Source organism: Pelophylax lessonae (genome assembly GCF_965119305.1).
Source record: "Pelophylax lessonae genome assembly, chromosome: 1".
Taxonomy (NCBI): domain Eukaryota; kingdom Metazoa; phylum Chordata; class Amphibia; order Anura; family Ranidae; genus Pelophylax; species Pelophylax lessonae.
The window spans coordinates 515,484,558-515,512,028 of record NC_138768.1 but is presented as its reverse complement, the minus strand read 5'-3'; the positions used below and the strand labels follow the sequence as shown (position 1 = coordinate 515,512,028).

General features: G+C 47.4%; 1 protein-coding gene across 2 annotated transcripts in view; it reads right to left on the bottom strand.

Annotated features, from left to right (window-relative positions):
- The window catches only part of AP3D1 (adaptor related protein complex 3 subunit delta 1), a 317,903-nt gene that overhangs the window by 111,532 nt on the left and 178,900 nt on the right, over positions 1-27,471 (bottom strand). For both annotated transcript variants that reach the window (XM_082247309.1, XM_082247310.1), the window contains exons 20-23: positions 12,150-12,349; positions 10,621-10,694; positions 10,357-10,522; positions 9,248-9,367 (exon numbers count right to left, since the gene is read on the bottom strand). In XM_082247309.1, the coding sequence (XP_082103435.1) occupies positions 9,248-9,367; positions 10,357-10,522; positions 10,621-10,694; positions 12,150-12,349 (560 nt within the window). The remainder of the gene's footprint in view (positions 1-9,247; positions 9,368-10,356; positions 10,523-10,620; positions 10,695-12,149; positions 12,350-27,471) is intronic.

Genomic DNA, 27,471 nt, shown 5'->3' with positions numbered 1-27,471 from the left:
TTCACTTTCTCTGCTTCTTCAGGGAACTTTTTCTACGAAACACGTTGGACAGTTATGTATTTATGAAAGTACTGTAAATGTGTAACAGTTGAAGCTGTTGTGCTACGATTTTGTACACGTTTTTATGTCTAAATTGCAGACCTTTTGAATCATGTTCATATGATAAAATTTCTTTTTTTATATATATAGGCATATGTGCTCATCTCAGCGACACCACCACCTCCATTAAAGTCCTGTCTTTTTTGGTAGGGGTACATCCTGTCCCTTCCCTCCCTCTTTTTCTATGTGATATATACTTTGGATGTGGTTAGTTGTCCCTGGAACTGGTATAACTCATTTAAATTATGTTATGATATTTATATCTACGTCTGATATTGTAGATGTGCTCTCTCAGCCCATCCCTTAAACGTCTTGTGGTTCTACCCACGTACTGTTTCCCGCAGGTACATTCTAAAAAGGTACACAACATGGGTAGAATTACAAGAAATGAACTGATCAATCTCATACTGTCCATCTGTTATGGTGGAGGTGAATTTTGTCTGCTTCCTACGTCTTTGTCTACTGACACCACACATGACGCACTTATTACATGGGTAAAATTATTTCATGTTTCCAAAGAATTCAACTTTTTGTGGGGGATTAGTGAGGTTAGGTGCATACGTATCCCTCAGATTTGGGGCCCTCCTAAAAAAACTGAATTTTTGTAAAATCTTACTGTAAAATTCCTTTCTCTGAGTCCTCCGACAGTCGCCGCCACTTCATAATCTTCACTAAAGGGGTAATTGACCTTTGCTCCGCAGGAGTAGCTAGGCAACAAGATTTGTTAATATCAAAGCTTTTAGCATATCACACCCCTAGGGGGTGGTCCCCTCAGTCAATACCTCCCTGCTTCCTGCATTCTCAACTCAGTTTCAGTAGCATAGCAGTAGAGTACATAAACAAACCCCAAAAGAGGGGCGGGGGCGGCGACTGTCGGAGGACTCAGAGAAAGGAATTTTACGGTAAGATTTTACAAAAATTCAGTTTTCTCTTACGTCCTCCGACAGTCGCCGCCACTTCATAATCTTCACTAATGGGGACGTCCCAGAGCAGTGTAGACATGAGGGGTGGGAAAAACGCAGCCGCGCCTAAAGCAACGCAGTACCCACATCAGCAAAAAAATGGATTTTTGTAAAATCTTACCGTAAAATCCTTTTCTCTTAGCTCATTGACAGACGTAGTCCTCGGTGATACACCACCTTCGGGTTATGTTGCCTCCACAGGAGCAGGACTAGACAGGAAATTAAAAAGCTCTGGCCACACCCTAGGGGCAGTCCCAGAGGGTATATCCTCTCTCTCTCTGCCTCAGCAAATCAGTTATGTGAAAAAGCAGTCTTTAGAGATTTTAACCCAACTCAAAAAACAGAGGGGCGGGGACTACGTCTGTCAATGAGCTAAGAGAAAAGGATTTTACGGTAAGATTTTACAAAAATCCATTTTTCTCTAGCGCTCATTGACAGACGTAGTCCTCGGTGATACACCACCTTCGGGACGTCCCAGAGCAGTATCACAACTGAGGGGTGGGAAAATGAAATCAAATCCCAATCTAGAAGGCCCAACCGGTGCCAACTAGAAGTTTACAATGCTCATCCTTAATGATGAGACTCAACAAAAAAGAGAAAAAAATTTTTTTATTTTTTTTTCCCAAACAGAAAAAAACCCTCGAGGTAGACCACCGGTCTCCTCAAATTGCGGCCTGCAAAACCTTGCGGCCAAATGAGGCATCCGCCGATGCCGTCACATCAATTTTATAGAATTTTGTAAAGGTATGTACCGACGACCAGGTGGCCGCCTTACATACCTGGACCACTGACGCCTGATGGCGAAAGGCCCAGGAAGTACTGAGCGCTCGAGTGGAGTGCGCCCTAACAGGGAACGGAGGACTCTGACCCTTAATAGAATAAGCCTGTACCACCGTTTGTCTAATCCATTTAGCAATGGTCGCGGCAGATGCAGGCAAACCCTTTCTGGGGCCATCCGTGATCACAAAAAGTGAATCCGTCTTACGGAAAGATTCCGTAGCTTTCAGGTATACCCTGATTGCCCGAACCACATCTAAGGAATGCAACGCATGTTCCCGATGATGCTTGGGCTGAGGACACAAGGAAGGTAGTACAATATCTTCATTCAGATGAAAATCTGAAACCACCTTAGGAAGAAAAGATGGCTTAGGATGAAGTACTACCTTATCCCTATGAATCACTAGGTAAGGGGACTGGCATGATAATGCAGCCAGTTCTGACACCCTGCGAGCAGAAGTAATAGCCACCAAGAAGGCCACCTTCTGGGATAAAGTAAGCAAGGGAATCTCCCTGATGTTTTCAAAGGGAGGTTTCTGTAGAACCGACAAAACCAAATTAAGATCCCAGGGCGGTAAGGGCGCGCGGACTGGAGGAGCCAGGTGCCGCACCCCCTGGATGAAATTCCGCACCAAGGATTTGGTAGCTAAAGGCTTCTGAAAGAAGATTGCTAATGCTGAAACTTGACCCTTGATGGTGCTCAAGGCTAGCTTCTGCTCAACCCCTTGTTGCAAAAAGGCCAATATTCGAGTCACCGAATAGGTACGTGGAGGAAATCCTAAAGATTCGCACCACGCAATATAAGTCTTCCATGTGTGATAATAGACTTTGCTGGAAGTCGCTTTCCTTGCTTTAATAAGGGTAGGAATGACTGAAGTAGACAAACCTCTGTCCTTCAGTACTTGGGTCTCAATGGCCAGGCCATTAAACCCAGCGACTGTAAAGCATGATGGTAAATTGGTCCTTGAGACCACAGACACTCCCTGAGACGAAGTTCCCACGGAACGTCTACGACTAACATGTCCAAGTCGGCCAGGCCGGCTTGAGGAGGCCAGCCTAGAATTTCTAGGACCACTGGCGCTGATAGAATCTGAACCAGGCGTCCCTAGAGGTATCTGGCCCCGACCATCCGAGAAAGTCTGGTCGTTTTCTGTTCCCACACATTTATCAGATACCTGATAGTTATCAGGAAAGGTGATCTTTTCTGGTTGAACCTCAGGGACCGAAGTCACCCGACTAGAGGCTACTTGGCCTATCTGGTCAACCAGATCCGATTCCTGTGAGGTATCGGGACTAATCTTAGGAAAAGGTAAAGGAAAAGATCTATTCAGGGAACGGTAACTACCGCTTCCTGTAGTACTTAAATGTTGGAAGGGAAGAATCGCACCGGTAGTAGTGGTTGATGCTCGATCTAATGTCCTGAATACCGGTGAAAACGTCCCCCCACCCTGAAACCGGGTGGGGGCGCACCTTCAGGCTGTGTACTCCTTTGCTTCGGGTTTGGCTGGGTTGGTCCTTTGCTTGTCCGACCAGCCCTTCTTGAACCCTCCTGGAGGAGTCTTGCCTTTCCCGCTAGTACCAGCCGGGCGCCCTTTATGGGCGGTAAAGAAAGGTCCTCGCTTGTTGCGAGGTCCCTTAGCTTTAGCAGCCTGTGGCAAAAAAGTGCTCTTGCCCCCAGTGGCATCCTTAATGATTTCATCTAGGTTGGCCCCAAATAGACGATTCCCCTGAAAGGGGAGATTTGTCAAGGTCTTTTTGGAACCTAGGTCAGCTGACCAGCATTTTAACCACAGCACACGTCTGAGGATCACCGCTGACTTAGATGCATGCCCTAATAAGGGAGTAGTGTCCAAGGCTGCGTCACAGATAAACTGTAGCCCTTGTATAATCTGTTCCATCAAATCAGATGTCTCCTGGGGAATATCTTTTCCCCTAAGATCTTGGCGTACCATTTTCGCCCATTCCGTAAGTGTCTGGGAAACTAGACCAATAACAATTACTGGTCTAAATGCTGACCCTATCAGAGAGAAGATGGTGCGGGACTCTGCTTCCATCTTTCGATCCACCGGATCCTTAAAGGACGAAGTGTCCTCCACTGGAATAACCGTGGCTTTATTCAGCCTGGAAATAGGTGGATCCACCACTGGTGGTACCGTCCATTTCTTAATGATGGATTCCTCAAACGGATAGCGTCTAGCAATACGCTTGGAAATAGTAAAGGTACGTTTAGAATGCTCCCATTCTCCTTTAATCTGATTACCGAAACATTTAGGTACAGGAAAAACCTTCACCGTTTTGATGGGCTTATTAGTACCAAAAGGAATCTCTGTTTCAGTTGCCTCTGCCGGTAAAGCCTCAAGTTTTAAGGTTTCCTGCACTGCCACAACTAGTGCGTCCACCAATGCTTCTTCCTGAATTATAGCAGGAGAAGAAGCGTCCTCCTCACTGTCTGAGGGGGCTTTACCTGGGATAACAGCCCTTGCAGAGGAACCTGCAACTGCAGTGACCATCTCTGAATCAGAGTCAGAGGTGTCAGATAGTATAGGGGTAGGCGGGGGTCGCTTCCTTGACCCCCGTCCCTGACAGGCCGCCTCCACCCGAGCCACCATAGACTCCAAAATTGCTGTAAATGACTCTATACTCTGTGCACCGGCGGGTCCCGTGGCCCCCTCGAGGGAAACAGGTGGGGGAATATGTGTGGCAGGGTCCATGATAATTCCAGTCACTTCCTGGATAATATAATTCAAAAATAAAAAACTTTTTTTTTTTTTTTTTTTTTCAGACCCCCAGCGCCACAAAAGCCCCTTAGTGTTACCTGCTAGGGATCCCTATCGATCGAGAGAGAGAGAGAGATAGACCCCCAGGTTCACCACTTGATGCTCAGAGTTTAACTGCAACAGGTTACAGCGCTGTCTTGACAAACAGGAAGTCTTTTGGCTGGCTGCCCAGGAAGAAAGGAGGCGGCTCCGCCCCTCTGCACGCCTTCCGGTGCCTCCCCCAAGCTCCACGAGGTGTTTGGATCACCTCAAACATGGCCGCCCCCATGCTGGAGACACGAGGCTACGCCAAAATGGCGGCTCATGCGATCCAGCAAAAAAAATGGCGGCGGCCTGTACTGAATAGCGGTGTGCTGCAGGGCACACAACACTCTCTCTGCATGGGGATATGGCGTGGTTGGCGGTACCGGCCCTGGCGGACCGCATGGCCATTCGGGAGGCCTGCTAATAGCTGGAGATCTGATTAGGAAGGCAGTCTACATGTCCGTGGCTTCTGACTGGTAGGTAGCTTATTCTTAACACCGTAAGATTCCCAGAATGCCACAGATTACATCTTTTTAACATGTATACAATTAGATTGTTAGCTCCCAAACCAAGCCTCCTGGCTTTTTGCACATAAAATCACACTCAAAGTAGGAGGATCTGTGTCATGTTATAGGATAGAGAGGGACTCTATCTTACCATACAGAGAGGGGCCCGCGTTCACCACAAGACCCGTCAGGGGAAAAGGGGGAACATACTACTCACCATACCGGAACCAGGCGGGCACCAACTCCTGACAGTACCCCTCTCCACCGGGGCGGGAGGGCTGTCGACCGATACGGACGCCGTGACTCATGGTCTTTGGCGTTTCAGCGAGACGTTTAACTCGCGTGGACAGTCCTTTAATGGGACTTTGACGCGGCCGACCCAGCGCGGAGCTATGGCCTGCACGCGCTCGTAGGCTGAACTGGGGTGACCACCGGATCTCAACATCCAGCCCGTCGCCCAGTTCAGCTTTCTTGCTTGAAGATCTCACAGGAACACTGGAGAAAAAAAGCTGTCTAAAAAATCCTTTAAGAAAAAATTCTTGCCAGGACCTAAGATCCCAGCAAGGTATCTAGGTCCTTACTCCTAACTAGACAGAAAATAACTGATTTGCTGAGGCAGAGAGAGAGAGGATATACCCTCTGGGACTGCCCCTAGGGTGTGGCCAGAGCTTTTTAATTTCCTGTCTAGTCCTGCTCCTGTGGAGGCAACATAACCCGAAGGTGGTGTATCACCGAGGACTACGTCTGTCAATGAGCGCTAGAGAAAATAACCTTACCAAAGTAAGAGAACCAACTGGGCAACAGGAAAAAACGTGCTCAACAGGAGCAACAACCCAGGAAGAACAAGTAACCTAGGGGTAAAAACACCCCAACAGCCAAGGACCCAAACAAGGGACCCTAAGGCACTGCCGCACTAAGAACTTTACGGCCAAAGGAAGCATCTGCCGATGCCTGAACATCCACCTTGTGAAGGTGTGAACGGACGACCAAGTCACCGCCTTACACACCTGGGCCACAGAAGCCTGATGACGATAGGCCCAAGACGTACTCAGAGACCTGGTAGAGTGCGCCTTCACAGGGAAAGGAGGAACCTTCCCCTTCAAAGCATAGGCTTGCACAATGGTCTGTCTGATCCATTTGGCGATGGTCGCTTGGCACAGTAAAGGGCTTCTTTAAATTGCGCCATTGCTCATCAACAGCGCGCTGAAATTCCGCAGGGCAGGGAAAAACCTGCGCTGTTTTGCGTTTCCTTTGCGTCCCATAAGAGGACATCAAAGCAGGTTCATCCTGCAAACGCAGTGTTTCCTTGATAGAAGCAACCAACTCATCCATGAGTGCAAGCTCTTCAGGCGAGCCAGGGGGAGAATTATCAACCCCTTCTACCTCAGCCTCCCCCTCAGACCCCACAAGGTCTAGAGATGACCGAGACCCTGAGAAGGGCACTCCAGCCATAGCAGCCCCATCGCCCTCTGAATCAGAGGAAATAGACAATCTGGGCCGTTTTGCGTATCGATCAGCCATTAGCATCTGCACCTGAGAAGCCAAGTTTGCCACAATAGCAGCCAGATCAGCCCCCTCGGGGGATGCAGCAGCCCCTTGGCCCCCCACCAAGGTGGGAGGAAACTTGCAGTCCTGAGAATCCATGCCCCAGCAATAATTGAAAAAGGAGGACTGCCCCTTTAAGACCGCGGCGAGCGTAGCCCACCGCACACTACTGTATGTACCGACCCCCACAGGGATAAGGACACTGAGCAAGGAAACACAGGAAAAGGAAAGGTAAAAACCTGGAGAGACCACACAGGCTGCTGCCACCGATCGCTGTTCCAGAGCAAAAGGAAGTGATGCAATGACTGACCGCCCTATAAAGCCTATGCAGGCTACACAAACATGGCCGCTCGGCCGAGGCATTTCAGGCAATGAGAAAATGGCGCCGACATGTGGCTGTATGATCGATCGCCGACAAAATGGTGGCGTTTGGCGCCAAAACACTGCGCCGTACCACACAGGGCCGGTCACCATAATTTGCCGCAAAAAAATGGCGGGCCGCAGTGGCGGCCGAACGCACAGCATGTCCAAGCCCAGTCTGCCCCATACTCTCACATAGCAGAGCAGGAGAGCCCCCCCCCCCGCAGCCCACAGAAAGGCAGCTATTCCACACAGGAATCTGACAGGGACCTCAGCACATACACAGACATGCAGGGTCACACAGTCACAGACTGACACCCAAAACAGACAGGTCCCCACATAGAATTGCACTTACCAGTCCGGATGGCGTGGGGAGCCTTCTCCAGCGACCAAACCGCTGCACTGAGGACAGGGAGTGTCGCAGCCAGGACGCAGTGGAACTGCGGTGCGAAACCGCAAATGGCGTCCGGTGAGGTAGCCACCTCACAGGCAGCATCCCTGCAGCGAACAGGGATGGGTCGTTCAATATGCCAGGAAAACCTGAGCTGAACGCTCGATGGCAGGCTGGGAAGCCCCTGGCCCTCAGCCCTGGGATCCAGGGTGGCCAGACCGAGACCCAGCTCCGCATGATCATCTTCATCCGAAGAAACTAAACTAATGCTGAGAAAAAGAACAGCTAAGTAAAAGAAAGAGAAAAATACTCCAAATAAAATCAAAAAGAGGATAGAAGGCTGAGACTGAAAGGCCCAGCACAGGATCAGCCAGCTACTCCTAAGCTAGGCATTAGAAACTGAGTTGAGAATGCAGGAAGCAGGGAGGTATTGACTGAGGGGACCACCCCCTAGGGGTGTGATATGCTAAAAGCTTTGATATTAACAAATCTTGTTGCCTAGCTACTCCTGCGGAGCAAAGGTCAATTACCCCTTTAGTGAAGATTATGAAAAGGCGGCGACTGTCGGAGGACGTAAGAGAAAAGCTATTTGAGGTTTGTCTTAGAGGATTTGTTTAAGGGAATAATCCTGCTTAAGGATACCCCAGTGACGCTTGACGATTCCCTTAACCTGCCAATGTTGCATTGAGAAGCTGGTAATAAAAGGGCAAGAAAGATTTGATGTGGTACTTTTATTCTAATTTATAAGCAGAGAAAATCAAACTGTGCTACCTGTTGGATCAACGCATCTATTTATGTCTCCTTATGACCCTTCTGCAGGAATCTGTCCTTGAGAATGCTACTTTGTGAGAAATATTCTTATGAATCAGAACAGTTCCTCTGCATTCAGACAAACTTTCCCTTAGGAAAGGAATATTCTTAAACCAGATAGATAGAGTTGTGTCAGCTAGAGAGGGGGATATAGCTATTTCTATCAGTACTGCCGCATTCCTCTACCTTTAACGTTAAGTCGGGAAAGTGCAGTTTTTTGGTACTGAAGGTATAGAACAGCTCAATGTTGTTAGGGTTATCATTCAACAGTTGCATAAATTCCTGTAGCAACTGTTCCCTACTCAACCAGATCAGGAGGATGTCATTGATGTACCTTTTATAAAAAAAAGCAGGGCTGGCCACTTTTTATGGTATATCATCAATAGTTCCCAAAGAGACATGAACAGGTTGGCTAAAATGGGTGCAAATTAAGCGCCCATCGCCACACCCTCAATTTGTAGCACAAATAGTTTGTTGAACCTAAAATAGTTACATTATTAACTATTTTTGTTGAAAACAAACAATTTTGGACACATATATATATATATATATATATACACACACACCACATTTTTTTTTATAACTTTTGTACCTTTTTTTGGACTTTATTGTAATGTTTTGGCCATTTATAACAGTACTCACATTTCATTGTTGTTCATTTACTTTTGGCGCTACACACTTTTTCTTGATAGTAAAAAACTTCCTGGGTGGAGAGGCTTTATATGTGGGTTGGTTTACAATTTTTATGCCCTAACCGCATACCTCATGTAGGCAGCAGTATAACGCAACAGTTTTTGAATTCCTGTGTTTTTTCTCAATGGATGAGAAAGAAAATAGCATTTACAGAAGGAGATCAGAAATGGCAGCAAACATATTTCTCCTGTTAAAGGTTTTGCTAAAGTGGAGTAGAACAGAATGTATGTATACCCAGTAAGTAGAAAAACACATACTTACATTCTACACACAACATTACAGTAAACATGACTTTCCACTCACATCTGAAGTTGCTTTGTCATCCGCTTTATCCTCTTCAGGTTTTACCGACGCCTCTTCCTCCCTAGAAGTGCTAGTTACTGATTTCTTGCGCTTTGTCTTTTCTTCTCTCTCTTTGCTTTTCTGTCACGACATGCAAATGAGACACAAAAGAATAATGAATATTTAATATTTATATTTTAGAACACAGTTTCAGTTTTAATCCTTCAACGTATCGCTATAGAACATTGTGTTTTTTTGTATTTTTAAACTCCTAAAGCCTGAAAAATAACATCACATTTCTAGAGCCAGCTAAATGAATTAAATGAGAATTCCAGTATGAAACAATTTACAATTTAAACCACCACCCCATTCCTCATGCCTGCATTTATGTTAACATTTTCTACCCTAAATTGACCCTGTTACCACAGGGTTATTTATACACAATGGGAAAGCTCTATAAGAAGATATAATATTACTCACCTTTTGACGACGCGTGCCGATACACTGCTGCAGGTTTTACCCCTTCAGGGTAGACTGAATTCCTCTCTTCCCCTGGCTCACACTGCATTTCCTCTCACTGGCTCATACATCCTTGTAAGGGCCTACGTGATTGCAGGAGGAACCACAGTGGCTCTACACACCAGAAAGTGTGGAATGCCAGCAGTGGGCAGGATGTGCAAATCGTTCTCTGACTGAACAAGGTGGAGAAGAGGGACAGTGACATCAAGGTCTTTACCACATCCAAATCAGAGAAAGATTTTCATTGAGAAAATGCCAAGTGTGCTCTAAATTGTGCCCGTGCTGAGCAAGCTGCCTCCTTTGTATTATCAGCAGCAGGGCAGCCACTCAGCAAAGGACCTAGAAGTCAGTGGTAATCACCTTAGTAGTGGCTTCTATCTAAGTGATTTCCAGCTTCCACAGGGATCGGCCAGGTGTGGAACATACATATTTACATTGGTCCAAGCTATAATTATACAAAAATATCCATACCTGAAATTCAGATTTACTCTCAGCCTGCTGATAAAACCGAAAGTAGTTCATGACTGAGGCATTAGCCATGAGCCTGTTTTGGTCCTTTCAAAGCCAGGACATATGGGATATGCCCAAGGTCGTGAAAATATTAATCTCACCTTCTTTTCTTTTTTCTTTACTCTCTCAGTCTCAGACTGTTTTTTATCCTTTTTACTGGGCTTTTTGACCTTGGACTCTAAAACAGTGGTTTCATTTTCCGGGGATTTTAGATTTTCTGTGTTTCTGTGTCTTTGGACTGGAAGTTTTTCTGTGTCCGCCAAAGGTCTGAAAGCAAAAGTCAAGAATGTATTATTGATATGGTGTCATCTTTCCTTTCAACATATAAAACTGTATATATCTGTTAGTGGAAGAAGAGCACATACTTGTCCAGATCTATGTCTAGAGCTCTGTAGGGGTCATTTGGATCCTTGTCATCATCATCACTCGGGAGGGCATTCTAAAATACACACGGAGAGAAATAATACTTCATCCACTTCATACCGAGGCCAATTATGACACTGCTCATATAAATGTAAAAATCAAATCTTTTCTTGCTAGAACATTACTTAGAACCCCCAAACATTTCCTCTCTCACTAGCTAGATTATAAAAAAAAAAGTAAACATTTATATATATATTTATTATATATATATATATATATATATATATATATATATATATATATATATATATATATATATATATATATATATATATATGCGCTTTAAAAATACATCCGCCCCTGGAATGGCACCAAACTACGGTACGTAAAATTCTCCATCAGCGATGCTTTGAACCTATTACAGGTTACCAGCTTAGAGATGCACAGGAGGTCTGGAGCTAGAATTATTGCTCTCACTCAGACGTTCTCTGCAATACCTCACACGTGTGGTGCGATCACTATTTACATATGTGTTCGAGGCTTACGTATGCGCTAGCATTTGTCCGTAAGCACGCGGGGATGGGGGAGCTTAACATTTTTGGGCCTTATTTATTTTATCAAAAAAAAATTTTACACCATTTCATTTTTTTTTTATTCGCTTTATTGCTATCAAGAGGGATGATCATCATCCCTTGTGACAGCATGGGTCATGACAGGTCCTCTTTATGGAGAGATCTGGGGTCTATTATATCCCAAATCTCTCTTCTGAGCTTCAATGCAGTCAATCAGACACAGATTGGTCCGATTGGCTGCTTTCCTGGCATAAATAAAGAGCCAAAACTGGAAGTGACAAAATCCCCATCATATCCAATTTCTGGGGTCAAAGAGAGGGAGGAACTTCAGTTTCTCTCTCTCCGTGCAGTGCCGATGTCATCCGCATCACTCCCGGGTTCTGCGAGCCCAGGAAAGTCGGTGCCCACCCGCAGAAGTGATTAACTGGCTGTTCAGTAACTCTCATCACTTCTGCCTTGGAGGGAATAGCTGGCTACAAATTTTGATACCGGGATGACTGCAGGTATCACCATGGTATAACCACTTCAACCTAGGAACATCATATGGTACTGAAGTGGTAAAAGGGCTTTTTTATTTTTGTGAACCGACTAATTCTATTGATTGTCCTTCATAAATTTTGTGGACCAGTATGCTGGAGAGTCAGCCTATAAAACACATAGTGCATGTTTTGCTGTGATGGTTCACTCTCCCATTTTCTCTGCTGTGCATCTTTCGGTTGCGGCAATCAGCCAAAAATTTCCAGCATAGGAGAGAAAGCTAAATTACTCCATTTCATCCAATGGGTACCGACAGTATACCTATACCAAAACTATAAGGGCACATAAAAAAAAAAAAAAAAAGCAAATGCAGACTATAAAGTTAGCTTTGGACAACAGATGTCAATCTGAGTGCAAACCTAAAATAAATAAATAATAAAATAAATATTTTTTTAGACGACATAAAAGGAATGAAACGTAACCTCTGGCATCTCCTCGGTGATAATGTCAACCTGCTGTGCCGGAGCAATATCTTCATCACTTTCTGTGTGAAGAGACTTTTGTCTTCGCGACTTGCTACCTTTCTTATCTTTAACTTTCTTCCGTTTCTTGTCTTTTTCCTGACGTTGTTTGGTTCGTCGTTCCTCCTCAAGTTTTACATACTGATCGGACATAGGAAGCCCTGGGGAAATGCATATATTAAACGAAACTCAGTGTAAATCTAGAAGTTGTTCCCAGTTGATATTAAAAACAATGGAGACTATGAATGGGCAGGCATGAATAAACAACATGTTAATACTACTATACCGCCCATTGGGGGATATTTAACAAACAAATTTGCGACAAATGAAAAAAAGGCTGCCTCTCATTAGTTAACCACTTGACCTCCGGAAGGTTTTACCCCCTTCACGACCAGGTCATTTTTTGTGATCTGGCACTGTGTTACTTTAACTGACAATTGCGTGGTCGGGCGATACTGTACCCAAATAAAATGTGTCCTTTCTTTTGCACAAAGATTTATTTTGGTGTTATTTGATCACCTCTGCAGATTTTATTTTTTGCGCTATAAACAAAAACATTTTTTCTACTTTCTGCTATAAAATATATTCAATAAAAAAACGTAAAACATCGTATTTCTTCATCAATTTAGGCAAAAATGTATTCTGCTACATACTTATGGTAGGAAAAAAAAAAAAAACCCCAATAGGTATATATTGATTGGTTTGCGCAAAAGGTATAGCGTCCAAAAACTATGGGATATATTTATGGAGTTTTTATTTTTTACTAGTAATGGCAGCATTCAGGGACTTATAGTGGGACTGGGATATTGCGGCAGACAAATCGGACACCTGACACTTTTTGGGAGCCAGTGACACCAATACAGAAATCAGTGCTAAAAATATACACTGTCGCTGTACTGACACTGGCAGGGAAGGGGGTTAACATCTAAGGTGATCAAGGGGTTAAATGTGGTGCCAACATGTGTTACTTTGTGTGCTGTTTCTTTACTAAGCATCATGGGTTTTTGTTTTTTTTTTACTTCCTGCTTTCCAGGAAGAAAAAGAAAAAAACGCCACATTGCTGCTGTCAGAAGTGAGCCGTGTCTATGTTACCTACACAGGGCTCTCTTCGGTAATGTCTAAAACCGATCGCCGGGTGTCGGTGAACAATCAGAGGCCGGCACCTGCTGATTCGTTTGTACTGCAGCCAATTGCAGCACAGCGGGGAGCGCTTCCTACTCATGCGTGATGATCACGTACTAGGTACGTGATCCAGCGAAGGAGAACCGACATATATGTACAGGTTAACTGTATTTGTGACTCTTGCTCCGGTAATCCTGGGCATCCAGTTGAGACCGATATGCACAGGTTTGCAACAGATTTATTACTGCAGAGGGGAAATGTTTTCAATTTAAACAGTGTGTTGCCATGGCTATTTAATAGCACTAATATGGAGTAGATTTAAGGCCATGCATTGTTTTAGAAACTAGGCTCTCCCTATCAATGTGCAAATGAACCAGCTGGACTGTTTTATGAGCTCAGCAGAGGATGTACAGAACATTGGGAGGAAGGACTTTTGAACAGGCATGTGGTCAGACAAAGGAGAGAGAGTTGTTGATGAAGACACAGCAGCAAGAGTGGATCTGAGGACTTTGGAGAAAGTAGTTGGACTTCATGAGATGACTGCATCATAAAGAAGTTAGCTAGCTGTTTAGTATACTTTGTGCATACCTATTGTACTTGCTTATTTGTGAGCAAGATAGTTTGTACATTGTAGGCATATTTTGTTACACAAAATATGCCTACAGAAGTGGAGCTTTTCTGTTAAAAAAAAAAAAAAAAAAAAAGTATTAAATATACTACAGAGGCCTAAGCTTTGTTGGCTTTTACCCCAACCTTTAAAAAACCAAAGCAAAACAATTGGGGGCTCGCCCGGGATTTGCGCTAAAGGTAAACTAAGGCAGATCTGTTCTTTGAGGTGTTTTTTGTTGCTTCTGCTGAGGAAAAATACTGCATACACTGTTTAAGAAGAGGAAGGCTGTAGAAGTTTCTGGGGTTCAGGAGAAGGCGGCATATGCACCCTGCCTACCTGAGCCAGAAACAGTCAGTGGATGTCCGTTGTAAAGGAGCTTGCTATGTATGCTTCTCCTTTGAACAGAGCTTGGGGTGATGGAATCTCTGATCTTTCCTTAAGTTTTAACTTTGAGTTTTGGGTTCAGTAAGGGAGAGAAACGGGCAGTTGCTGTGTTTAGTTTGCACTTCCTACATGCTCTTCATCACGTTTGTCAAACACGAGTCCCGCGGGCCAAATGCTGCCTACTAGGCCATTTCATGTGGCCCTCACACCCAGGGCATTTTTTTTTTTTAGGATCCTGTACACACGCCACTAAACTCTGCACTCTGCACGTAGCACGCCCCTGAATTCTGCACATAACACACTTATGATATTTATTGCCCCTTTAAGATCCTCCCACTGTTAATGAAATGTGTGTGGGGGGGGGGGGGGGGCACGGTTGAGTTACTGCACCTATTTTGAAAAGAAAAGGCATGGCTAAATTTATGTAGTTTGGCCCTTTCAGAGCAACCAAAAATGCTGATGTAGCCCACGATTAAATTTCGATCGACATTCCTGCTCTACATATTGAAACTGAAAAGAGGTGAAAGGCGGAGGTTGAAAGACACTTGTTGAAAGAGCAACTTTCAGTGGCGACCAAGTGTTTGGAAGACACTGCAAGCAAGGCAAAGGATTTAGAAAGTAGGGCACTCCAAGTCAAACCTGCAGTGGTTTTGAAGTGTGTTCAAACCCCTGTAGGCAGAGCTGAAGATTTGAATGAGTAGTATGCAGCCCTCATAAACAAGTCTAATGATGCCCTAAGCCCATAAACAAAGGACATATGCCAAGGTTACTTCCCATAAACGGGAATCGGATCAGCTCAAATAGAGATGGCAGAGTTGAGTCAGATAAAGAGAAGGCAAGGCTTATGGTCTCCAGGAGGACAATGTGCACTGACTTGTGTAAGGTAGGGGGTCCCTAGAGAGGAAATAGATGAGAATAGAATAGAGTTCCTACACCAGCATTGTTTTAAGAGGTGGAAGCAAGTGGCTGGCAATGGTAGATTCAGTCACATTAGGCGTTTTTTTTGTCATAGACTGGGGCACATTGCTAGAGAGTGCCAAGCTGTGAAGACTGGACTACAACAGCAGGCCATTGTTCCCAGGACAGCATGGGGAGAGAGATGCAGGTTTATTCTTTCTGCAGGAAATCTGTGTCTTGGGTGTTCTGGGCTCATTTACACTTGCTTTGACTTCAACACACATGAAAGCGTCTACCGCTTCAACATGCTTTTTTAAATTTGTTTTTGATGCTTCTGCGATGCTTCAGTGGTGCTTTTTTTTAAACTTTAATGAAGCTTGGCAGATGTCCTGTGTGCCTGTGGATATCTCAATACCTGCAATTTCTTCAAAACCAAGTGAATCTAAAGTTGAATAAAATCCTCTCAAAAGCTTCAGGTGCTTCAAGTGAGCTTTGTCATAGACTTCTATGGATGCTGTGAAGACGCTTTGAAGCGCCACGGGTTATAATTTTTGAAGCAAAGCAAACCCAAGGTGTTAATATGACTGTAAGCTAAATATTTTATTTAGTGACTGGACCTTTAACTGGTGTTCAGACAGCCCAAGGGCTCGTTTATACTTGCTTCAAAACATGGCTTTGGTCACGCTTTTTTTTTTAAAGGCCCCCTGAATGCCAGTCAAAGCACTGGTGACTAAATAAAATGGTTAGCTTACAGTCCCTGTTTGCACCCTGCATTTGCTTCAAAAATTATACCCCATGTCGCTTTAGTGGTGCTTCAAAGCATCTTCAAAGCCTCTATATTAGTCTATGACTCTTGAAATACCTGAGGCTTTTGGAGAGGCTTTAATTCAGCTTTAGCTTTGCTTTGTTTTGGAGGTATCGCAGGTATGAGATAAATTATTAAAGCTTCAAAAAAGCATCAAGAAGCATCAAAAAAACATGTTGAAGCGGTAGGCGCTTTCATGTGTGTTGAAGTTGAAATAAATGTAAATGAGCCCTACAAGTATTACAAGGCAAAAGTGGGCACCCTACAATAGTTACAATAGTTTTACAGTCAGAAATGAGCACATAGAGAAATGTGAGCAGTTTTTTGGCACAGTTGGAACACAATCTGCTTGGTCTTACTCTTAAGTTAAAGAACATTCAGATGTGGAGCACATGACCAGGCCAGATACATTAGGCAGACCAAAAGAGGAGATGAGAACCTGAGAAAGATGCAAATGATTTTCTGATGGTGGCGGAATTGGAGTGAACTTTTATCTGAGCATTTACTTATGAGCAGGAGGACAAGGGACTTTCTATGTTACACAAACCGCCAAGGACATTGCTAACCCTGATGAAAAGAATATTGCAGCTTTCCAGGGACAAAGGCCCGATCGCTCAGAACAATACGGGTGTTTATTTTGCCCTTTCCTGGACAAAGGTTGTAAAGCTGCTGGGAATACAGTTTCTCACATATCCTGCTATAAAAGCAAGGAGGTGAAAAGTGTTGCTATCAATATTTTTTGGATGATTTTAGAATTGTATGTGAATAGTTACATTTTTAAGACCATGTGCTGTTTTAGAAGCTAAGACTTAACTTACGGATATGCTCCCGAACCCAGTCGATTCGTTTTTGTGAAGCTCCTTACAGGATATGATGTAAGAGGAAATAGAGGAGGGGCAGGCCATGTGGTTAAATGACAGAGTTGTTTTTTGGAAGAAAAAGAAGCAAGATTGGATCTGAGGACTTAGAAGAAAGCATTTGGACTCTGAGCAAAGAACCATGAAGAGGATTCAATCCGTGGAAAGCCAAGTGAAGTAGCGGTCTTGTATACTTCTTGCATTCATATTGCGTATACTTATTTGCCAGGAAAATAGTTGGCTTGTGCATGTTGTAGGCATTTTTTGTAATACTTGGAATGCCACGAATTGTGTTCTGCAGTTGTATGTGCAGCTTTTCGGTTTAGAAAAAGTATTAATACACTACAGATAAGCTTTCTTGTTTTTTTCCGCAAGAACCTTTGACATGAAGCAAAACAATTGTTTTGCTTTAGGCCCCTTTCACACGAACGATCCGATCATATCCGCCTGTCAGTTTTTTAGGCGGATCTGATCGGATCCTCCATGCATCCCTATGGGGCAGCGGATGTCAGCGGAGACATGTTCGCTGACACCCGCTGCTACCCAAATCCGATCCGGTCTGTGAAATCGGTCCAGGGGATCGGATGAGAGTAGACAGGCGGTCCGTTCTCATCCGATTCCCCTCAGAGAGCTGGGGGGGGGGGGCTCTGACACCTCCCTCTCCGCACACACAGCAGAGAGGGAGCTGTCCCCTGCCTGCTCAGCGGGGATCAGCAGATCGATCCCCCGCTGAGCAGCATGGAGTCCGCCAACGGAAACGGACAGTGTGAAAGGACCCTTAGTCTTTTAAAGGTTTGTGGGGTAAAAGTCAAGGAAGCTTAGACCTCTGTAGTGTATTAAAAAAAAAGTCCAGGAAGCAGCGCCGAGGGGTAGAAGGGGGAGGGCGGGGCCGAGGAGAAGGAAGGACGCGCTGTCATCGGAAGTCCCGCCTCCTATGCCAACGTCCATCATAGGCGCCGGGACTTCCGATGACAGCACGTGCGTCCTTCCTTCTCCCCTCTGCCCCGCCCGCCCCCTTCTACCTTTCGGCGCTGCTTCCTGGACTTTTTAAAAAATATAGATAGAATCAATGGCGCTGGCGAGGCTGCAATTATTGGCACTGCGCTGGCGAGGCTGCAACTACTGGCACTGCGCTGGCGAGGCTGCAACTACTGGCACTGCGCTGGCGAGGCTTCAATTATGTGTAGTGCGCTGGCGAGGCTGCATGTATGGGCACTGCGCTGGCGTGGCTGTAATTATGGGTATTGTGCTGGCAAGGCTGCATGTATGGGCACTGCGCTGGTGAGGCTGCAATGATGGACACTGCGCTGGCGAGGCTGTAATTATGGGTATTGCGCTGGCGAGGCTGCATGTATGGGCACTGCGCTGGCGAGGCTGCAATGATGGACACTGCGCTGGTGAGGCTGCAATGATGGACACTGCGCTGGCGAGGCTGCAATGATGGACACTGCGCTGGCGAGGCTGCAATGATGGACACTGCGCTGGCGAGGCTGCAATGATGGACACTGCGCTGGCGAGGCTGCAATGGTGGACACTGCGCTGGCGAGGCTGCAATGGTGGACACTGCGCTGGCGAGGCTGCAATGGTGGACACTGCGCTGGCGAGGCTGCAATGGTGGACACTGCGCTGGCGAGGCTGCAATGGTGGACACTGCGCTGGCGAGGCTGCAATGGTGGACACTGCGCTGGCGAGGCTGCAATGGTGGACACTGCGCTGGCGAGGCTGTAATTATGGGTATTGCGCTGGTGAGGCTGTAATTATGGGCACTGCGCTGGCGAGGCTGCAATGATGGACACTGCGCTGGTGAGGCTGCAATGATGGACACTGCGCTGGCGAGGCTGCAATGATGGACACTGCGCTGGCGAGGCTGCAATGATGGACACTGCGCTGGCGAGGCTGCAATGATGGACACTGCGCTGGCGAGGCTGCAATGGTGGACACTGCGCTGGCGAGGCTGCAATGGTGGACACTGCGCTGGCGAGGCTGCAATGGTGGACACTGCGCTGGCGAGGCTGTAATTATGGGTATTGCGCTGGCGAGGCTGCAATGGTGGACACTGCGCTGGCGAGGCTGCAATGGTGGACACTGCGCTGGCGAGGCTGTAATTATGGGCATTGCGCTGGCGAGGCTGTAATTATGGGCACTGCGCTGGCGAGGCTGCAATGATGGACACTGCGCTGGTGAGGCTGCAATGATGGACACTGCGCTGGCGAGGCTGCAATGGTGGACACTGCGCTGGCGAGGCTGCAATGGTGGACACTGCGCTGGCGAGGCTGTAATTATGGGTATTGCGCTGGCGAGGCTGCATGTATGGGCACTGCGCTGGCGAGGCTGCAATGATGGACACTGCGCTGGTGAGGCTGCAATGATGGACACTGCGCTGGCGAGGCTGCAATGATGGACACTGCGCTGGTGAGGCTGCAATGATGGACACTGCGCTGGCGAGGCTGCAATGGTGGACACTGCGCTGGCGAGGCTGCAATGGTGGACACTGCGCTGGCGAGGCTGCAATGGTGGACACTGCGCTGGCGAGGCTGTAATTATGGGTATTGCGCTGGCGAGGCTGCATGTATGGGTATTGCGCTGGCGAGGCTGCATGTATGGGCACTGCGCTGGCGAGGCTGCAATGATGGACACTGCGCTGGCGAGGCTGCAATGGTGGACACTGCGCTGGCGAGGCTGCAATGGTGGACACTGCGCTGGCGAGGCTGCAATGGTGGACACTGCGCTGGCGAGGCTGCAATGATGGACACTGCGCTGGCGAGGCTGCAATGATGGACACTGCGCTGGCGAGGCTGCAATGATGGACACTGCGCTGGCGAGGTGCCCCCCTCCCTCCCGCCGCGTCCCAGACGTTTTCCCAGCTTAGCGGACCCGCCGGCAGTGGGGAAAACTATCCGCTCCCGGATCCTCAGAGACAGGAAGTCGAGTGAGGGCAAGATGGCCCTCACTCGACTCTATGGTCTTGGAGGACCGGAGCTACGTCAAAAGTCGTTGCCTAGCAACCGGTTTAAAGGGCCGTTTTTTTTTTTCCCCCCTCCTTTTTCAACAATTTTTTTTTTTTCTGTTTTAGTGTAGTTGTGAGGTGTGAGGTCTTTTTGACCCCAGATCTCACAATAAAGAGGACCTGTCATGCCTATTTCTATTACAAGTGATGTTTACATTCCTTGTAATAGGAATAAAAATGATCAAAACATTTTTTTTTTTTTTTTTAAACTGTGTAAAAATAAAAAAATAAATAAAATAAATAGGGAAAAAAAATGAAAGCGCCCTGTCCCCGTTAGCTCGCACGCAGAAGCGAACGCATATGCAAGTCCCGCCCACATATCTAAACGGTGTTCAAACCACACATGTGCAGTATCGCCGCGATCGTTAAGAGCGAGAGCAATAATTTGAGCCCTAGACCTCCTCTGTAACTCTAAGCTAGTAACCTGTAGAAGTTTTTAAAATATGTTGCCTATGGGGATTTTTAAGTACCAATGTTTGGCGCCATTCCGTGAGCGTGCGCAATTTTGAAGCATGACATGTTGGGTATCTAATTACTCGGCGTAACATAATCTTTCATATTATGGAAAAAAATTGGGCTAAAATTACTGTTTTGTTATTTTTTAATTCAAAAAAGTGAATTTTTTTCAAAAAAATTGCATTTGGAAGACTGCTGCGCAAATATGGTGTGATAAAAAATATTGCAACGATCTCCATTTTATTCTCTAGGGTCTCTGCTAAAAAAAAAAATATATATAATGTTTGGGGGTTCTATGTAGTTTTCTAGCAAAAAACTGAATTTTTGTAAAATCTTACCTGTAAAATTATTTTCTCCAACAGTCGCCGCCACCTCTAAGTCATCACTATTGGGTATTGACTTCCGCTCCGCAGGAGTAGCTAGGCATAAGACTTAGTCAAAAGAACAAAGACATTTGCATATACACACCCATGGGGGCTGTCCCACTGGTCAATACCCCCCTGCAGTGACACTCCCAACTCAGTTTGGTAGCATAGCAGTAAGTGTACAAGAAAAAACCCCAAAAGAGGGGCGTAGGCGGCGACTGTTGGAGGACTCAGAGAAAGGAATTTTACAGGTAAGATTTTACAAAAATTCCGTTTTCTCTTACGTCCTGCGACAGTCGCCGCCACCTCCAAGTCATCACTATTGGGATGTCCCAAAGCAGTGTAGACATGAGGGGTGGGAGACGCAACCGTAGAAAAGGCAACGCAGTACCCACATGAGAGAAAGGAACCTTACCCGCACAGTAGGAGAACCTTCTGGGCAACAGAAAAGGCTCAACAGGAGCAACAGCCCAGGAAAGCAAATAACCCAGGGAATAAACAAGCCCAACAGTCAGGGACCCACAACAAAACAAGGGTCCCTCATGACACTGCCGCACTGAGAACTTTGCGGCCAAAGGAGGCATCAGCTGATGCCAGAACTTCTACCTTATAGAATTTGGAAAAGGTGTGCACTGACGACCAAGTCGCAGCCTTGCACACCTGGGCCACCGAGGCACAATGCCAGTAGGCCAAGGACGCACTCAAAGATCTGGTAGAGTGCGCCTTAACAGGGGAGGGTGGAACCCATTCCTTCAAAGCAAAGGCCTGTTCAATGGTCTGTCTGATCCATTTGGCAATGGTCGCTGCAGACGCAGCCATGCCCTTCCGAGGTCCCTCAGGAAGGACAAAGAGGGAATCCGTCTTCCGAAAGGATTCAGTGGACGACAGGTAAACCCTGTTCGCCCTGACAACATCCAAGGAATGCAATGCAACCTCCTTGGGATGCTTAGGCTTCGTACAACGCGAAGGCAGAACCATGTCCTCATTAAGGTGGAACTCGGAGACCACCTTAGGAAGAAAAGACGGGTGTGGTCGCAAGACCACCTTATCTTTGTGAATTACCAAGTAAGGAGAGCGGCAAGACCGCGCCGCCAGCTCTGAAACTCTGCGAGCCGAAGTGATCGCCACTAAAAAGGTAACCTTCTCAGACAGCAGAGGCAACGATATCTCCCGGATGTTCTCAAAGGGAGAACGCTGTAACACGGACAGAACCAAGTTCAAGTCCCATGGAGGTAAAGACTCCCTCCTGGGAGGAGCCAAATGTTGCACACCTTGAATGAAGGTGCGAATTAAGGAATGACGCCACAGGGCGTTGGAAAAGAATAGCCAGTGCAGACACCTGGCCCTTTATCGTGGCCAGCGCCAAGCGCAGGTCCACCCCAGACTGGAGGAAAGCCAACACCCTCGACACAGAGTACGAGCGAGGGAAGAACCCCCTGAACTCACACCAGGCGAAATAAGCTTTCCCGGTACAGTAATAAATTTTACCAGAGGAGGTTTTCCTAGCCTTGATCAGGGTAGGAATGACTTCAGGGGAGAGACCCCTGTCTCTCAGGACCTGGGTCTCAACAGCCAAGCCGTTAAAGCCAGCGACTGTAAAGCAGGATGGAAGATCGGTCCCTGAGACAGCAGATCGTCCCGCATTGGCAGGCGCCACTGCCAGGTGAACAATGTCGGCGTACCAGGACCGGCGCCACCAGAATCACCAGGTGTGGTTCCAAGGCTAACCTGCGAAGGAACCTGGACAACAACTGAACCGGAGGAAAGGCATACATCAGACGATACTGATGCCAAGGGGCCACCAACGCATCCGAGGCGTCTGCCAGAGGATCGCGCGTTCTTGCCACGAACCTTTCCACCTTGTGGTTTAGCCGAGACGCGAACAGATCCACATCCGGGGATCCCCACTTCGCACAAAGCATTTGGAAGACCTCCGGGTGTAGGGACCATTCCCCCTGGTCCAGGGTCTGGCGGCTCAGATAGTCGGCCTGCTAATTCTCCACACCCGGAATGTGAACTGCTGAGATTGCCAGGACATGAGTCTCCGCCCAAGACAGAATGTCGGCCACCTCCCGGGCCCTCCTGGTGCCCCCTTGGTGGTTGATGTAAGCCACCGCGGTAGCATTGTCCGTCTGTACCCGAACCGGACAGCTCCTAAGTCGATCCGACCACTGGAAGAGACAGAGTTTGATCGCTCTCAATTCCAATATGTTGATCGGAAGGGAGGATTCCTCCCCTGACCAAGTGCCCTGGGCAGACAGGGTGCCCAGGACTTCACCCCAGCCCAACAGGCTGGCATCCGTGGTAATCACCATCCACAGCAACGGACGGAAGGATTTTCCTTCTGACACAGCCGGGGACTGAAGCCACCACAGAAGATCCATTCTGGTCCGGCGACTCAACGAGACACTCAGATCCAAGGACTGAGGTAGTCTGTCCCACCTGGCCAGGATCTCCACTTGAAGAGACCGTGTGTTAAACTGGGCAAAGGTTATCGCCTCGAAGGCCGATACCATCAACCCTAGGGACCGCATGAAGGTCCCGAGTGACGAGGATGGCTTGTCCCTGAGGGACCTGATCTCGTCCTGTAAGGTCCGGAGCTTGTCCTCCGGCAAGAACACCTTTGCTTGAGCAGAGACCAGAACCATTCCCAGATAGGGAAGACGAACCGAAGGAGACAAGGTCGACTTCTGTACGTTGATGGTCCATCCGAACTCCTGGAGCGTCCGTACCGTGGTAGACAGATGGCGCAGTAGGTCCTGGCGGACACTCGATCTTAAGAGATCGTCCAGATATCCCAAGACCGCAATGCCCTGAGCCCTCAGCAGGCCTAGGACAGGCGCCAACACTTTTGTAAAGACCCTTGGAGCCGAAGCGAGACCGAAAGGTAACGCCACAAACTGATAGTGGCCCACCGCTATAGCAAACCAAAGGTACCTCTGGTGACCCTCGAAAATGGGGATGTGTAGGTACGCATCCTTCAGGTCCATAGAGGCAAGGAATTCCCCTGGACTCAGGGAGGCCACCACCGAGCGGAGAGATTCCATACGGAACTTTCGAACGCGCACAAAGCGGTTCAGAGCTTTCAGGTCCAGAATAGGGCGCACCTTGCCCTCCTTTCTGGGCACAGTGAACAGATTGGAATAAAACCCCCCAAACCTGAGGCACCGGGACAATCACCCCCTGGGCAAGGAGGTCCTGCACCGCTTGATGCAGGTCCTGCAGGCGCCCTGGGGTCAAATGAAGATTTGAGGGAAAAAATCTGTCCGCCGGCCGGGAAAGGAATTCGATCTTGTACCCCGATCGAATGATTTCCTGAACCCACCTGTCCGGAATTCGGAGCAGCCAAGGTTGGAGGAAACCACACAAACGTCCCCCCACCCCTGAAACGGGTGAGGGCGCCCCTTCAGGCAGAGGCGGACTGACCCGCCGCACCGGCACTGCCGGACTTCTGTTTGCCTGTCCAGGGCTTCTTCTGGCTACCTTGGCCCTTGAAAGGCTTGCCCTTGGTTTGATTCCGAAAGGCACGAAAGGACCCCTGGTTGGGTCGAGAGGCAGAACCCCGCTTGCCACAAAAGGACTTGTGCTTCGGGTTCTGGGGCAGCATGGTGCTCTTGCCCCCCGTGACGCCTTTTACCAAGGTATCCAACGCCTCGCCAAATAGGCGAGAACCAGCATAGGGAAAATCAGCAACTGTTTTCCATGATGTCTGGTCAGCCGACCAGCTCTTCAGCCAGATCAGTCGACGGTTAAGCACCGCGACACTAGATATGCGTGCTACCAAAGGGGCCTCATTTAAGGCCGTATCGCACAAATACATGACTCCTTGGTGAATTTAATCCACCATATCCAGCCTGGCAGGTGGGACAGAATCAGAGACGAGGTTGCTCCTAAGCACCTTAGTCCAATCAGCCACCGCCTGAGCCACCAGAACGGACGCAAAAACAGGTTTGAGCAAGGAACCCGCCACCGTGTAGGAATGGGGGGCCAGAGACTCCAACCTCCTATCCGTGTGATCCCGAAAAACCGGGGTCTCCTCAGTAGGAATCAAGGTAGCCTTGTTCAATACTGCCACAGTGTGATCGACCTGTGGAGGCACACACCATCGTGATTCCGTAGCCGATGCAAAGGGATAAAGTAACTTAAACCGACTAGGTACCATGAATGGACGTTTTAATGTGCGCCACAGTTCATTAACAGTGTAATGAAACTCAGCGGGGCAGGGAAAAACCTGCGCCGACTTGCGGGCCCTGTGTGTCCCAAATGAGGACACAATGCCCGGAGGACTGGGCTCATCCTCCAAATGTAGAGTTTCTTTTACAGAAACAATCAACTCATCCATGGTCGCGCGTTCTTCAGGAGACCCAGGGGGAGAAACATCAACCCCCTCCACCTCCGCCTCCCCCTCAGACCCCAGCGGGTCTAAGGATGAGTGAGACCCTGAAAAGGGCACGCCCACCGCAGCAGCCATATCACCATCTGAAATCAGAGGAGAGATAATCGGCCTCTTCCTAGCAGCACGTTCAGCCATCAGCACCTCCATTTTGGACACTAAGGACGCCACTACAGCGGCCAAATCAGGCATAACAGGGGCCACAGCGGGACTGGGGTCCCCCACCAGGGCTGGAGGAAATTTATCCTGAGATTCCATTGCCCAAGGTGAAAATAACAGTGCAATAAAACGCTACTGTCCCTTTAAAACCGCTGCAGAGTGCGCAGCCCACCGCTATATCTACAGTGACCAAAGACCCCCAATAGGAGAAGAAAACTGAGCCAGAAATGACAAAACAGAAAGTTATGGAAGAGACAGTCTGCAGAGCCCCACAGAGTGTTACCACCTAGATCGCTGCTTCAGAGGAAAAGGAAGTGAGGTCATGAGAGGCTGAACTATAAGCTGCAAATGACTCAGGGAAAATGGCTGCCCATAGAACTGAATGGGAGACTTCAGGAAAATGGGCGCCGACATGTGCATGGAACGATCGTTCTGCCACACGCAAGATGGCGCCAAAACAGCATGTAAATCAGCCCACAGTGAAGCCAACATGCTTGCCCAAAGTAAAGATGGCGGGCCGCGCGGTTTTTCCCTGCTGCGGCCGCCACACACACAACGTCTGCACCCCCAAACACACACCGAAGTGACACAGGGGAAGGGGCCCCAAAACATACACACCGCACCGCATGTATAGAGGAGACCCCCACAGGGATCGCAATAGGGAGCCCCACACCGGCAAAGACATGGGGGACACACAGCAACACAGGACTGCCACCCCAGACAGAGGGCCCACACAGAAGTACTTACCTGTACCAGATGGCGTGGGGTGCCTCTCAGAACGGAAAGCCTCTGTCCTCATCTGACAGGGAATGCCGTTTTGCCAAGGACATTACACTGCATATTGCAGATGTGTCCAGTGAAGTAGCCACCTCACAGCTGCATCCCTGCTGCGAGCAGGGATGGGTCGTTCATAATGCCAGGACGAACCATGGCTGAACGCTCGATGGCGGGCTGGGGGTCCCTCTGACCCTCTGCCCTGGAGAACCAGGGCGGTCAGTCCGATTCCCAGCTCCGCATGAATCCATCTTCATCCGAAGAGTCGACTAAAAACGAAAGCTGACAAAATAAACAGCTAGTATAATAAGAAAAAAGTGACATTTTCAAAAGAAAATCAAATAAAAAAAGATTAGAAAGGCTGAGACCGGAGCCCCAGCACAGGGAAAGCCTAACTACTCCTGACGCTAGGCAGAAAAAAACTGAGTTGGAGTGTCACTGCAGGGGGGGTATTGACCAGTGGGACAGCCCCCATGGGTGTGTATATGCAAATGTCTTTGTTCTTTTGACTAAGTCTTATGCCTAGCTACTCCTGCGGAGCGGAAGTCAATACCCAATAGTGATGACTTAGAGGTGGCGGCGACTGTCAGAGGACGCAAGATAAAAAATGATTTTAGCTTGTAAACACCAAGTGTGTCAAAAATAGGCCCAGTCCTAAAAGTGGATAAATGGACAACTTTGTGTAAAGTGCCACTTGGATGTTGGGACTCTGTATGTGGCTAGGCTGTGTAAAAGTGTTACACATGTGGTATCGCCATACTCAGGAGGAATAGCAGAATGTATTTTGGGATGCAATTTTTGCTATGTACATGCTATGTGTTAAAAATATTGCATAAATGGACAGCTTTGTGTAAAACTTGTGGAAAAAAAATGACATATTCAAAAGACTCATTATGCCTCAAAAATTATACGTTGGGCTGTTTGCTTTCCAAAATGGGGTCATTTTATGGAGGTTTCCATTGTCCTGGTGCTCCAGGGCCTTCAAAATTGCGATAGGTTGTCAGGAAATTATATGTGTAATTTGTGCTCCTAGAATGCCAGACGGTGCTACTTGGATGTTAGGCCTCTGTATGTGGCCAGGCTGCGAAAGTGTCTCACACATGTGGTATTGACCTAATCAGGAGGAGTAGCAGAATGTTATTTTGGGGTGCAATTTTTGCTATGTACATGCTATGTGTTTGAAATATTTCATAAATGGACAACTTTGTGTAAAAAAAAAAAAATGCATTTTCATTTTCTTTCCACAGTTTCCAAAAACTTGTGGAAAAAAATGACACATTCTAAAGACTCATTATGCCTCAAAAATTATACGTTGGGGTGTTTGCTTTCCAAAATGGGGTCATTTTATGGGGGTTTCCATTGTCCTGGTGCTCCAGGGCCTTCAAAAGTGCGATAGGTTGTCAGGAAATTATATGTGTAATTTATGCTCCTAGAATGCCGGACGGTGCTACTTG